Below are 14,605 nucleotides of genomic sequence, written 5' to 3' on the forward strand. Positions count from 1 at the left end.
GCCCGGCCTGACTCAACCTGTCAGCTTCTGCAGAAACCCTAGCCAGCCCCGTGACTCAGTTTCTCCATTTGCTCACGAGGGCCAACCACGTGAGTCACCTGTGCGGAATGCAGAGGGTGCCTCCAACGGCTTCTCTAGAATATGTGCTCCCAGGCGGAGCCCCACAGACTGGCATTTACGCCGCTCAGAGAGCTCCTTCGGGACATGCCCTGCACTGGCCCTGTTAATGAGTCGGTGCTGTCTGGGGTGGTAGTGACCCGAACAGGTGCACCGACAGGGCTGCTGGGGAGACACCCGCCTGGGACACGCTGGTCGTGGTTCCTAAAGGGCGTAGGCCATGGAGGGGCTGCCGGAGGGACGATCGGTGCCCGCGTCCGTGCCCACTGTCCACTGCCCGCCGCCTGACGCAATCCGAGGTGCCCTTGCTGCATGCGGGAGCTGGGGAAACCTCCCCCGCGGTTGCATCACTCCTGCCGGGTTTGCTACAGAGGTGAAGCCGAGCCAATCACCGGGCGCGCTGGGCCGGGGGCTGGCCTCTCAGTTACCCACTCAGAGGGCGGCGCGGTTAACCGGGAAGGAAAACACGAAGGTGATTGGTCAAAAGGGGATTTGCCCCGCCCCAATCACCGCGGCAGCTGGCGCGGTGGGCGGGGGCCCGCCCGGCCGGAGGGTTTAAAAGGCGCCTCCGACGGGGCCGCGCAGCTGGAGCGACCGAGCGGTGCCAGGCCAGGTGTGCGCGTCCGTCGGTCCTTCCGTGCCCGCGCCGGAGACCAGCCTCGGAGGCCGCCGGGCCCGTCCCTGAGCCCGGCACCATGAAGCAGAAGTCCACAGCCCGGAACACCCCGCCCGCCTCGCCGTCCCTCTCACCAGCCCCCTCGCCACCCCCCTCGCCACCCGCGCAGCATCCCCCGGATAACGGCGACCCCCAAGCGCTGTGGATTTTCGGGTACGGCTCCCTGGTGTGGAGGCCCGACTTTGCCTACAGTGACAGCCTTGTGGGCTTCGTGCGCGGCTACAGCCGCCGCTTCTGGCAGGGAGACACCTTCCATCGGGGCAGCGACAAGATGGTGAGCATCTGACCGTGCCCAGGGGAATGAAGGGGGTGGGGGGCAGGGTAGTAGGCATCAGTGCCCTGGAATGTCGGCGGTTCTCTGGGCAGAGGGTCACTCCGTGCCGGTGGGGGAAGTGTATAAACCTGTGCCTGGGGGTTGTGGCTTAAATTTCTGTGCCTGGTGGATCCCTGTGATGGCTAGAATCTGTGATCCTGTGGATCACCATGTTGATGAATATTTCTAATTATCAGTTTGGGCCACTGCCATGTATCTATTTCTCCTGCAGCCATGCATCACTCTCTCCACTTCCCCCTGGATGAGTGGGACTCACTGAGGCCTGGACCAGCAGGGTTAATAAATGTTTCCTCTGACACTGGTGACAGCTGATTTCTAACTTGCCTTTTCCAAAATTCTTCTTCCCTCCTCAGCCTGGCCGTGTCGTGACCCTCCTTGAAGATCGTGAAGTAAGTGCCTGAGTCAAGAGAGAGGACCCCCCCTCCCCCCCCCCCCACCCCGCCTCCAGGGCCTGGCAGGGAGGGTTGCAGACAGAGCTCCTGGGTCCTTGGCTGTAGGCTAGATTAGATGACTTTCAGACAGCGAGGAAGGTGGTCTAGCTCAGTACCTCTCACTAGAATCACCTGAGGATCTTCTTAAAACGCAGATTTTGATTTAATAGGATTAGAGGGTGGCCTGAAACTCCCATTCCTCTTTTTTTTTTTTTAAAGCTTTATTTATTTATTTATTTGAGAGAGAGAGAAAGAGATAGCATGAGAGGGAAGAGGATCAGAGGGAGAAGCAGACTCCCTGCTGAGCAGGGAGCCCGATGTGGGACTCGATCCCGGGACTCCAGGATCATGACCTGAGCCGAAGGCAGTTGCTTAACCAACTGAGCCACCCAGGCGCCCCCATTCCTCTTAATTGTACAGATGATGCCCCTGGTTCTCAAACCACTCTGTGAGTAGGAATCCTCTTGGCCTTGGAGCCAGACCACCTGTCAAATCTTGTTAAGAAAGGGAGAATGAGCTTAATGTATTGCTACTAGATGACTCATCAGTCCCCTGCCCACTTTCCTTATAGAGCACAGACCTGGGTTGGGACTAGCCAGGAGCTGTTTTGGGTGACCCCGGTGTCCATGTTTCTTTCTAGGGTTGCACTTGGGGTGTGGCATACCAGGTTCGAGGTGAGCAGGTGAGCGAGGCCCTGAAGTACCTGAACGTGCGGGAAGCAGTACTTGGCGGCTATGATACCAAGGAAGTCACCTTCTACCCCCAAGATACCCCTGACCAGCCACTCAAGGCATTGGCTTATGTGGCTACCCCCCAGAATCCTGGTTACCTGGGCCCTGCACCTGAGGAGGCCATTGCAACACAGATCCTGGCTTGCCGTGGCTTCTCTGGCCACAACCTCGAGTACTTGTTGCGCCTGGCGGACTTCATGCAGCTCTGTGGGCCCCAGGCACAGGACGAGCACCTGGCAGCCATCGTGGACGCTGTGGGCACCATGCTGCCCTGCTTCTGCCCCACCGAGCAGGCTTTGGCACTGGTCTGAGGGGCTGAGCCCCTGCAGGGAGTGTCCACGTAGACATGGGGCCAGGTCCCCACTTCTGTGCACACAGCGGACTGCTGAAAGGACTCAGTGGGTGGCTGGGAGCTTCTGTCTCTAAGCCCCTTGCCTGTCCCACCAGCCTCCAGTGGGACACTGACTGCCTGACACTGACTTACTACTTGAAACTATTTATTGCACCATGTTGGTGTGGTGGGCAGGGTGGGGGGCCTGCCCTGGACATAGGGGCCCTGCTGAGCAGTGCCCCACCTCGGGCACCTGATGCCTGATGGATTCCCTCCAGTACTGCTGCTAACCCCATACTACCCAGGCCTCTGCCTCCCCATCCCCAGACCAAACACTCCCAGCCCTGGAAATAGACCACATGTGAAAAGTCCCAGCCTGCTGGGAAGGGACGGGGGCGGGGGGTGAGGAGAAGGGAGCCTTACAAGAACTGAGGCACCTGTGGGTCCTGCTCACCCCCCAGGTTCCCAGGGCAGAACTGGATCTGGAGCCTGGGCCTCTGAACCATTTGGCTGTTTCCTGTCCCTCTGTCTGTCTGTCTGTCTGCTTGTCTGTCTGTTGATCTGTTTCCAGGAAACTCATCACTATGGGCCCTGGTACCTCCCCAGTCTGTCCCATACTGTTATCTATAAACTGATCTCTTACTATCTGTTGTGCTGGAATGTGGTTCTTCAGATGGGCTGTTGGGGCAAGGGACGTGGTGAAGCCCTGGAAGGCATATGAGAGGGGCAAGGGCTCCCTCTTTGCTTCCGTCCCTCTCTTGCGGTGGGGGGAGCAGCTGAGCAGGCAGGGCTAGGGGCCAGGTTGCACCACTTCCATGGGCACCTTTCATGTCTTAGTGCAGAATTCCGAGGTGTGCAGAATTCTGCCGTGTGGCTCTACTTGGCAGCCCCGTGCGCAGTGTACTTACCATGGACCTGGTACTCTAGGTCTCCTCTCAGCTGCCCCGAGGAGGCTGGTGGGCTTGGAGGTCAAACCAGGTCTTCCTCTAGCCACCGCCTCTTGCTGACCTCGAGAGGAGACCCCTGGGTTCCTGCTAAAGGAGCATGCGGGTTAGAGGAGGGTGGTGACCACTTCAACAATGCTGACAGCAGAGGCCTGTGGCCTTTTGGAGGACCTTTTGATTTTGAGATCCAGGTGCTTACTGTTGCCTCCCGGGGCTGTGGTGTGGGCTGTGCCTTCTCCGTTGACCTGACCTGCCAGGACTCTTGCTCCCTATGGAATGAGTTGCCAGGGTGCCCTCTGGGCCACTACTTGTTTACTCTCTGCCTGCCCCTGGCTGCTTCACACCCCGAAACCCCCACTCCCATCCCTGGGTGCAAAGCCCAGCCTCCAGGATCTCAGAATGGCCCCTCAGTGGGCTCAGCCTCTTACTCCTGGACCCGCAGAATAGGTACAGGGCCCACGTGACAGCTTTTTCATAGCAGAAGAGCCTGGCTCCACCCCAGCCTCTTCCCTCCTTGGCCCAGTGACCTCCAGAAAACTCCTGAGCCCTCTGGGCATCAGTTTACACTGGGACGCTGTGTGGTATGTGTTGTTGCTGCTTTTGTGGTGGCTGGTGCCCTGGATTGGTCTGGATGTCCCCAGCAGGGTCAGCTCTCACCAGCTGGGCAGCCGTTGTGCCTTGGTGTGTTGGTGGCCTCATATCTTGGCCACTGATGGGGGAAGTGTGGAGTTCAGCCAAGTTCTGGGAGCTCGTGAGGGCAACATAGCAGGAGGAGGCAGCGGGGAGCAGGGAGGCTGGGGCAGCCACCTCCTGGGGCAGGGCAGGGCTGGACAGCCAAGCCAGTTCGGGGGCTCAGAGCAGAACCCTACTCTCTACTGAGTACGGGGGGAAAGGGCTGTTTGCCAGCCGCACGTGGGCTCACGCTCTTCAAGCCATTCATTGAGGTGTGGACTAAACGATATGCCAGGCACCGACCTGGGCCCTGGGGACACAGCAGTGAAGCAATCTCCCTCCTTAGGGAACTCGGCCTAGAAACTCCGATGGGTGACTTCCCTTTTTCTCTTTCTTTGAACGGTGACCGTTCAGCATGCGGTGTGCTGTGACGGGAGGAGAGAGCATTCCGCTGAGAGGGGCGGGCAGGGAAGGCTTTCCGAGGGAAGGAGTGAGGAGGCTGAGCCCTGAGCTTGAGGGGGGGACAGCTTGTGCCAGAGCGGGCAGTGAGGTCAGACGAGAGGCGACAGAGTGGACGGAGTGGCGTGGGGGTGGGAATTGGGACTGGACAGGGGGACGGGGCCACCTCCCACTGGCTGGGCCTGCTCAGCTGTGCTGTGCCGTGGAGGTGGCTTTCCTCCTGTGGATTCTGAGCAGGGAAGAGACTGCTTGAGAGGAAGCCTGGCTTCTGTGTCAGGTTGGAGCCCGAAGGCCAGACACAGGCCGGGGAGGGACGAAGGTGGCCTGAGCCGAGGTGTGGCAGTGGGAATGGGCGTGAGGATGGATCTGAGAGCGCTCAGGGCATGAGGCTGGCTGGGTTTGGCGTGGCTGGCTGACGGGGAGAGCGAGGGAGCGGTAGAGGGCCAGGGTTGCTGGTACAGTTGTGGGGGTGGAAGGGCAGGGGTAGAGAGGGGCCCTGTGTGTGTCAGCTGGGGTGCCAGTGTGGGGCAGAGGCATCCACTCGAACGTTTGAGGACTGCTGGGGATGTGGGTCTTCGATTCAGGAGAGAAACAAGGCTGGAGTTAGAGATGTGAGGGCCATACCCGTGGAGAACAGTATTTGAAAGCCTTGGCGGTGGAGAGAAAAGGGAACAGGGCCCAGGCCCAGCCCTGAGGCACCCAGCCCTGGTGGCCTGAGTGAAGCAAGAATTGCAGAGAACACGCAGCTGGAGAGGGAGGAGGAGAACCAGGGTCATGCTGCCGAATGGCCAAGGAAATATGGGAGAGGAATGGAATGCTAGGGGGTCCTCTGTGGCTGCAGTGAGAGCAGTGTCAGGAAGATTGGCCGGAAGCCACAAGTCAGAACTGGGGAGCCTGTAGGAGGGGAAGAGATCACTCTCAAGAAGCTGGCTGCTGAGAGAGAAGCAGAGGGGTGACCGAGGCTGTGAGAAGGGTTTAGGAGTCTCAGGACCCCTTTACAGATTAAAAACTGAAGATCCCAGGAGTTATTTACACGGACCATAACAACTGGCAACATTTAGTGTATTTGAGATTAAAATTGAGAAGTTCAAAATGTTCTAAATTAAAAATAAAAATCCATTACACATTAACATATTTTTAAAGAAAAATGATTCTATTTTCCGAAACAAGCAAATTTTATGAAAAGAATGGCATTGTTTTATGTTTTTAAAGTCTGGCTTGATGAAAGCAGCTGGGTTCTCATTTGTTTCTGCGTTCATTCTGTTGCAAATCCACCTATCATATAGTTCTGGAAAACTCCACTGTACACTTGTGAAGAAATGAGGACAAAAAGGCAAATCAGCTCTTAGTTTTACTATGAAAACAGTTCTGACCTCGCAGGCCCCCTGAGAGGGTCTTGGAGACCCCCAGGGGTCTCTGGGCCATGTCTTAGGACTTCTGGTATAGCAGCATTTAAAAAAAATTTTTTTTTTCTTTTTTTGTTGGTGGGATTCAAACAGAGTGATGGCTAAGTGGCTAGCCCTAGGCTGCAGCATCAAGGGATTTCAGAGTTAGCAGGGAACTCAGAACATCCTGTCCATTCCTCAGGGCACCCTTCTGGAGAAGCAGGAGTGAGTAGGAAGGATCAGCCAGTTCAACCACTATTTATTGAGTCTACACTAGGCCACCCTCCCCCTGTTGGAGACGGAAGACACAGAAGCGCCCTCACACCTGGTCTGGGCTAAGGGCACCCCGGGGAGCTCAGGGGTTGGGGCAGAGGTGGTCAGGCCTGGGAGCCCCTTAAAGAAGCCGCAGGAATCCAGAGGAACTGACAAAGGGGGAACGGACACAGGGGAGCTGGTAAGTAGCTCAGCGTTGGGGACAAGGCTGAGAGCAACTTTGGAGTCAGTTCATAGAGGAAGTGTTAGACTGTATCTTGTGGGGAAGTGGAGTTCTATAGTGATGTTTTTGTTTTTTCATGTGTTTTGCCTCCCACAGAGGGTCTTTGTTTTTGTTCTTTTTGTTTTGTCTACTTGGAGTGCTGTGTTCAGACTTGGGTTTACATGTTGTGGCAGGGAAGACAGTTTGAAGCCTGCGAGACCTGGAGGGCGCCTGTTGCAGTGTTTCAGGCAGGGGCTGGGGAGGACGAAGGAACTAGAACCAGAACCCACCAGGAACACCTCCCGGTGGCCTATTACAATTGGGAGGTACAGGGGAGGGAGGAGACTAGGGATCCCACGGTTTTGCCAAGGCGGAGGGCATGGACAGTGCAGGGGGTTGTGGGTAACCCCACTCTGCACCCTTCTAGGGTGGGCAGGCTCCTAGGGGTTCTCCGGGCTGTCCCCCACTGGGCCCCAGGAAGGACCACATTCCTCTGGAGGCTGGTATTTCCCTGAAGACAGCGTGGTACCCGTGTCAGTCATCCGAAAAGCAAAGGGTGTGGGGAAATGGACCTGGAATGGGAGAGACCCTGCTTTCTACAGGCCTGGCTCTGAGGAGGGTTAGGGTGCTCCAGGGTGTGAACCCAGCTTCAATGGCCAGGGCTAGATTAGGGGAGGCGACAGTCACGGGGAGAGTGTCCCTGCAGGACCAGCCTCGGGCTACATGGCTGGGGTGACCACACATCCCACTGTGCCCAGGACCGGCCTACTTTACTCCCGTCGTCCTGGAATAATTATGACTTTCACTCTCAGAAGCATCAGGTTTGGACAGTAAATTGCACGGTGGCTGCGGAAACTGGGACTGAGCCGTTCTACTTTACTGGATGGCTGTCAGAAGAAGGGGTTGACTGGGCGCCTGGGTGGCTCAGTTGGTTAAGCGACTGCCTTCGGCTCAGGTCATGATCCTGGAGTCCCGGGATCGAGTCCCACATCGGGCTCCCTGCTCGGCAGGGAGTCTGCTTCTCCCTCTGACCCTCCCCCCTCTCATGCTCTCTATCTCTCTCATTCTCTCTCTCTCAAATAAATAAATAAATAAATCTTAAAAAAAAAAAAAAGAAGAAGAAGGGGTTGACTAAAGCCCTGATCAGCCTTCCCTCTGCCCTGCTCATCCTATCCCTGGACGCTCACCCCTAGCCCAGGGCCCTGGGAGGCCACTCTCTTCTGCCCTTTCCTGGTTTGCCCTTGGAGAGTCCTCACCAGGCTTGCCCTTCCTGGTTCAGACCCTCAGCCTGGGCATTTCCTGGGGTGTGAGATAGAACTTGACATGTCCTGAAGGCTCAGCCACAGAGTTGCTCCCTGGTCACCGGTCCTTCCCCTCCTAGAGGGAGAGGGCACCGTCTGTACCCACACACCCTCTTCCTTAGTCCTGGACCCAGCACTGCACTTCCACCCCTCACGCTCCACTCCTTCCCCTGGAGCTTCAGTCCCCTCCTTGGCTTTGTTCTGGATCCTGCCCCTGCCTGGACCACTGGCCCACCAGTAAGGTAGCTTTTGACCCAAGCTTCCATCCTTGCCATGTTCTGGGATCTAACGGCTTCCTATGTCCGCCCTACCGCCCACTGCCCTAATGTGTGCCCTCCTTCCCTGCACGGTTATGTGTCCAAACGGATCCACCTTCCCGGTTTTCTCCCTGGATATTCATTTTCCATAATGTCAAATGCAACTCTGGCCACAGCCCTCTGCACTGACAAACCTCAGCTTTCTGGCCCTCAGCATTCATGTCCCCGCAGCCCTAGTGCCGGCCCCATCTCCACCCCCACCTCATGCAACAGCTAGTTCCCAAGGCTTCGCTCCTGCTGCTTTCTTTGCCTGACCACTCCAGCTGGGCCTCTGCTAGCCTTCAGAGCTCAGTGCCAGCATCAGGTCTCCAGAAGCTGCTGCTGACCCCGATGGCTGGTGCCCCCTCCTCAGCCCCCCCCGCCCACCTGTTTTGCACCCAACAGGTCGAATTGGTGTGATCTGCTTGCAGGTCTGCCTCACAGAAGTGAGCCCCCCAGCACACCCCAGGGCAGGAACTGCATGCATCCCAGTCCATAGCACAGCTCTGGGGCCACATAGGAGCTCGGGGAACCTAAGGGGAAGGGAGTTTAACGAGACACTCTTCTGAAAGCAGTGTCGCAGGTCCCTTTGGAGGAAAAGACCACGTGAAAATCTCAGTCACAGCCAAGGGAAAGTGCCAAGCTGCCTCCCCTTGCTAATATGCAATCCGAATATTTATGTGCACAGCCCAGGAATGTGCGACAGGGACTCACAAGGGCAAGGGCGGACCAGCCGGGCATGGGCAGCCCCAGCACATACCTGACTGGGCCGGTACCGACCCACACTGGTGGCTGCCATCCCAGGCTGGCTACTCTCTCCCTTCGTCTGTCTGGGAGAGGCCAGGCCCTAAACACACACGAGGAGAAGGGCTTGCTCTTTGGCATGCATAGTAAGGGATAACATCTAAGCCTTTGCTCCTCCTCTGTGCTCTGGGCACTAAACCAGAGGGCTGTCTGTGCTTCTCCCATGGGGTGCTGCACCCCGTCCCCACAGGAGGGGGAGCTTGGCCTTCCCAGGCATAGCCCGAGGGGGGGATTGGTGTTGGGAGGGAGGGGCGGGGAGAATGGCGAGAGTAACGTCTCCACGTGTGGCTCTCCCTGCCGCCCCGTCGAAGCCTCCAGCCTGGCACAGCCCCTCTTGGGCCTAGTCCCGTTTGTGCCAGGTCAGGAGGGTGCAGAACGTGGGGAGTGTCAGACATGCCTGTGGCTCTGGCTGGGAGGCACGGTGAGTCCTCGGGGGGGGGTAAAAGCTGATGACAAGCTGCTTATGTGGGGTGTCTGGGTCATCTGTCCACAGGAGTAGGCCCTCGCCTATGGGGGTTTCCACAAGGGAGACCCAGTTCCTGCTCACAGGCCACCTGCAGCCGTGAGGCATGACACACGCCAAACAGATGGGAGCTGACCTGACAGGAGCCTGCAACACGCCTGCGACATGCGGGGGGCTTTCTTGCCCTGCCTTGCGTCCTCCAGGCCCTCACCCTGGCAGTCCCTGCCCTGCCAGCTCTGGCCTGGCTAATTTGTGACTGCAGCTTCAGGGCTCAGTTGAGATGTCACCTTCTCTGGGAAGCCTTCCCTGACCCGCCTCCTCTCCAGCGCCAAGGCCTGACTTTGGGGCCCTGTTGTGTGTCTCTGATACCTGGGATTTTCTCCTGCGGCCTTTAAAAAGATTTTTTTATTTTTAAATTATTATTTTTTTATTTTTAAGATTTTTTTAATTTTTTTTATTTTTAAGTAATCTCTACACCCAACGTGGGGCTCGAACTCACAACCCTGAGATCAAGAGTTACAGTCTCTATTGACTGAGCCAGCCAGGCGCCCCTGTCCTGCAGCTTTGATAGCACTGTGTTTCTTTTCTTTTTTTTTTAAAGATTTTATTTATTTATTTGACAGAGAGAGAGACATTGAGAGCAGGAACACAAGCAGGGGGAGAGAGAGAGGGAGAAGCAGGCTCTCCGCTGAGCAGGGAGCCGGATGCGGGGCCCGATCCCAGGACCCTGGGATCGTGACCTGAGCCGAAGGCAGCCGCTTAACGACTGAGCCACCCAGGCGCCCCGATAGCACTGTGTTTCTTGTCTGCCCCCAGCACCCAGCAGAGCCTGCACACCGTAGGTGCTCATATTACATTTCTTAAATGGAAACCTCAGAGAGGCAGGCACAGGTGAGGGGAAGATGGGGGTTGGGGAGAACACTCTGGGCTGTCTCCTCATAAGAGGGTCTCTGCAGCAGAGGGGGTGAGCTGGGGAAGGGTGCAGGGGAGGCAAGGAGACAGACCCTCCAGGGGCCAGTCAGGACATCATTGAACAGCTGTTTAGAAGCAAAGAGCGAGCACTGACCTGGGATCCAGAGGTTCCAGCGTCTGTTTTAAGCTGTGTCTTAGGCGAGGCCCCTTTCCCCTCTCTGGCTCCATCTTCGAAAATGGAAAACGAAGAGCGGCCAGTTCCCATCCAGTTCCAGTGGCTCTCCTTTTTCAGGAGAGACATGGGCTTGGGGTCAGAGGGACTGGGTTCAAGAACCAGGTTCCCAGGGACGCCTGGGTGGCTCAGTTGGTTAAGCGACTGCCTTCGGCTCAGGTCATGATCCTGGAGTCCCAGGATCGAGTCCCACATCGGGCTCCCTGCTCGGCAGGGAGTCTGCTGCTCCCTCTGACCCTCCCCCCTCTCATGTACTCTCTCTCTCTCTCTCATTCTTTCTCAAATAAATAAATAAAATCTAAAAAAAAAAAAAAAAAAAAAAAAAAAAAAAAAAAAGAACCAGGTTCCCTGTGAGTAGCCTCTGAGTCCCTGGCCGGGTGATTTAATATCTCTGAGTTGCAATTTCTTCATCTTTAAAGTGAGACTGATAATCATAGCTACCTCTCACAGTCTTGGGACTAGATGAGCTATCAGTGAAAAACTGTACGCTTTAAAGCACTGGGTGAATGTTGCTTATTATTACCCTTTAACACTATTATTTTTCACCAACACCTAATTAGGTACTGGATTCTCTAACCGCACTAGAGCGTCAGCTCCATGAAGCCTGGGGCTGACACCTTCCTGTTCATGGCTATACCCTTGGTGCCCAGCACAGAGCCTGGCTTATCTCAGGCCCTCAAAAGAGAGTTGCCGGACAAATAAACAGATAAATGAGTTGACTAGGATGAATGACTACATAAACAAACTCTGCTACTTCTCAGAGCACTAAGGTCAAGTCAGGCTGACCAGGTGGAGAGAGAAAGGGAAAAGCGGGAGGCGGCAGAGGAGAAAGGGAGAGCTTCCCGGGCTGCCCAGGCTCTGCCAAGTTGGGGAGGGCGGGGGGGGGGGGGCAGAAAGCGAGCAGGGAAATGACAGAAACAAACTTGGGGCAGTGAGACAGGCCGTGTGACTGCTGGGTGCCTGGCAGGAGCCTCTCTCTATGAGCCCACTCCCTGGTCAGGCCCTCCTCCACCTCTCTCAGGCCCTGCCCCGCCAGCAAGTCGGGGAGAGGAAGGAGGAAGGACAGGCTGGCTGAAGTCACTCCATTCTGGCTTGTTTACCAACAGCACAGTCCTCCTGGGTCATGACAGAGCCAGCAGCCTCTGACCCAGCTAAATATATCTCCCCTGCTGGCCAGGACCACACAGCCAGCCCCTGAAGGCCAGAGACCACCCGCTCATCCCTCTGGGCTGGGCCCTGGGCCTCCTCCTCACCCCAGAGCCCTGGGTCCCAGGGGAGCCAACGGCCAATCAGTGTCCAAACCAAACGCAAATGCTGGCTGAACCCAGGCGGTAGTTTCGTTTGGACACAATCAGAGGACTTTTGGGGGGGAAAACACTAGCTGTCCAGCAGTAGGACAACCGAATGGCTGCCCCCCCCCCCCCCGCCCCGCTTCCATGGCACATCTGCAGTCCTTATGAATATTTAGTAAGACTATTTACTCCTGTTACTTTCTCTATAGTACTCTCTTAACATTACCATTTAATGTTAAGAGAGGGAAAAAAAGCATACAAAGTTAGATACATAGCATGAATACAATCATGTCTTTTAAAAAGCATAGAAATATGTCTGGAAGGAATCACCAGAAACTGTCAACACAGTTTGCCTCCCAGGAGGGGAACTGGAGGCCAGGGGATAGAATGGGAGAGAGACTTTTTCTTCTTATGCCCTTTTGTTATGTTTTTTATTTTGAACGATATAAATTTATTACTTATTCATAAGTAAATAAATCAAATATATAATAAAATACAATGCAGGGGTGCCTGGGTGGCTCAGTCTTTAAGCGTCTGCCTTCGGCTCAGGTCATGGTCCCAGGGTCCTGGGATCGAGCCCCGCATCGGGCTCCCTGCTCGGCGGGAAGCCTGCTTCTCCCTCTCCCACTCCCCCTGCTTGTGTTCCCTCTCTCACTGTGCTCTCTGTCAAAGAAATAAAATCTTAAATAAATACATAAATAAATAAATAAATAAACAAAATACAATGCAGATTTGAAAAAAAGAAAAGGGGCCCATGCATAAAGCAGTGGTGGAAGCAACCCTGAACAGTTAAGAGTACTTATTTGGGTGGTGGGCCAGGCAGGGGCTCCCTTTCCCACCCGGAGGAAAAGCTGGCCCTACGCTCAGGTAAACCAGAACATCAGCCTTGCAAGAAGTAGGGACTCTGTCAATGCTCGGAATCTAATTTGAGGCATGAAAAAGGACATAATCTGCTTTAAACTAGCTCCCCAAGGTATGTGAAATGCCAGGTCATGCCTTTGCCTGAAGTACAGCTTCTCTGAGTCCCCTTGAAAACATTATTGTTATGTATGCGGGGGTGGGGGTGGGGGTGCCATGTTACTTTATCACATGAACCAAACTGAAACAGGGAGATGCCTTGTAAGAAAGCTTTATTCTGGGAAGTAATTCTTCTTGCTTTTGAGTTTTTTCCCCTGAATTTCCCTAAGAAACACTTACTTCTTTTATTAATAATTAAATGACACATAATCACAGTGGGAAGTTTGGAAAATACAGAATGGTAGAAAGCATTAAAATTGATTCACATTTCTGCCATCCAGGAAACTGTCCTTCTAGTCTGCCCTCTTACTACTCTATTAAAAACCTACATTAGGAGGCCCCTGGGTGGCTCAGTGGTTGGGCATCTGTCTTCAGCTCAGGTTGTGATCCCGGGCCCCGTGGGGCTCCTCGCTCAGCAGGGAGCCTGCTTCTCCCTCTCCCTCTGCTGCTCCCCCTGCTTGTGCTCTCTCTCTCTCTCTGTCAAATAGATGAATAAAATCTTTAAGTAAATAAATAAAAACCTACATTATCATCAGGGGAAACTGAGTGAGGGGGGTACAGGAGCACTCAGCACCACCTCTGCAACTTTTCTGTGAACCTAAAATCACTCCAAAGTAAAAAGTTTATTAATAATTTTTTTTAAAAAACCTACCTTATATACATAGGCAAGTGAAAAGACCCATCTGATCACACTTTACTACTTTGTGTGCTACTTGTTCACCTAAGATTAAATTGTGAGGATTTTCCTATGTAATCAAATGTTCCTGAAAATATGCTTTGTAATGGCTAACCTAATATTCCATCCTATCAACGTACAAAAATTTACATAACCAATCCTATAGTTTCTATCTGGGTTGTTTCCAATCTTTTGCAAGGTTTGATAATGCTGCTATGAACCTCTTAGGTTAATTGCATACAACAGAAAATCCAGGTCTAGTGGGCTTAATTAAACCAAATCGGATTAACTGGCAAAACCCAAAAGTTAAAAAGGGAGTTTCAGGCAAGGCTCAATCAGGGCTTTGGCTTCTTTTCTCACCTCACCCTTAGCCCCTGGGGCAACAAGCTTTCAAGTTGCACCCATGGAGGGTGTGGGAGAGAGAGTTTAGGGGCTGTTTCCCTCCGGCCAACGTATGACAAAATAGCCAGGAGGGAGGGAGACTAGGCTCTGATTGCCTTGGGCCAGGGCTCCGGCCCACGAATGCCAGGTCATTGGGGCAGGGTGTGTGGGGGGGGTTAGGCCTACCCCTGTGGCTTTTGCACAAATGCAGAAAGGGAAGATGCTGGCTAGACAGCCAAAGAATGTCCTCTGCAGTCTGGCTACTCAGACTGGGGGGGGTCTGTGAACCAGCAGCCTCCACATCGTTTGGAACTAATTGGAAATGCAGAAATCTAGGGAGCTCCCCACACCTACTGAATCGCAGTCTGCATTTTAAGAAGAGCCCCACTCAGGAGACTGTTTGCGCATGAAAACTGAGAAGACCTGCCTTACAGCAAACTTGATTATCCCCTGAAAATAGATCCCTAAAAGTAGAGTGGCTGGGTCAAAGGGTGTGGCTATTTCTAAAATTCATGATACATATGGTCAAACTGTCCTAGGTAAATAACGCTCTATCACTCTGCATTCCCTTTCCTGGGATCTGGATGTGTGAGGCCTAAAGTTTAAGCAATTTGGGGAAACCCTAATCTTTAAGAAAAAGAATACAGGGTGGCTCAGTTGGTTGAGCCCAACTTTT

General features: G+C 54.3%; 1 protein-coding gene across 1 annotated transcript; it reads left to right on the forward strand.

The window, feature by feature from the left end:
* The first annotated feature begins 693 nt into the window (after nt 1–693).
* CHAC1 (ChaC glutathione specific gamma-glutamylcyclotransferase 1) lies at nt 694–3,447 on the forward strand. Its single transcript, XM_035728093.1, has 3 exons — nt 694–1,067; nt 1,481–1,516; nt 2,199–3,447. The coding sequence occupies exons 1-3, from the start codon at nt 813–815 to the stop codon at nt 2,598–2,600; spliced, it is 693 nt and encodes a 230-aa protein (XP_035583986.1). The 5' UTR covers nt 694–812; the 3' UTR covers nt 2,601–3,447.
* The last annotated feature ends 11,158 nt before the right edge of the window (nt 3,448–14,605 follow it).

Source organism: Zalophus californianus, chromosome 6 (assembly GCF_009762305.2).
Source record: "Zalophus californianus isolate mZalCal1 chromosome 6, mZalCal1.pri.v2, whole genome shotgun sequence".
Lineage (NCBI taxonomy): Eukaryota > Metazoa > Chordata > Mammalia > Carnivora > Otariidae > Zalophus > Zalophus californianus.

What these genes read in the sequence shown, in the direction of transcription:
- CHAC1 (XM_035728093.1), top strand. Translation starts at nt 813, where the DNA reads ATGAAGCAGAAGTCCACAGCCCGGAACACCCCGCCCGCCTCGCCGTCC. An exon ending in ATCGGGGCAGCGACAAGATG is followed by an intron (nt 1,068 to 1,480) that starts GTGAGCATCTGA and finishes TTCCCTCCTCAG; the next exon opens with CCTGGCCGTGTCGTGACCCT. An exon ending in CCCTCCTTGAAGATCGTGAA is followed by an intron (nt 1,517 to 2,198) that starts GTAAGTGCCTGA and finishes GTTTCTTTCTAG; the next exon opens with GGTTGCACTTGGGGTGTGGC.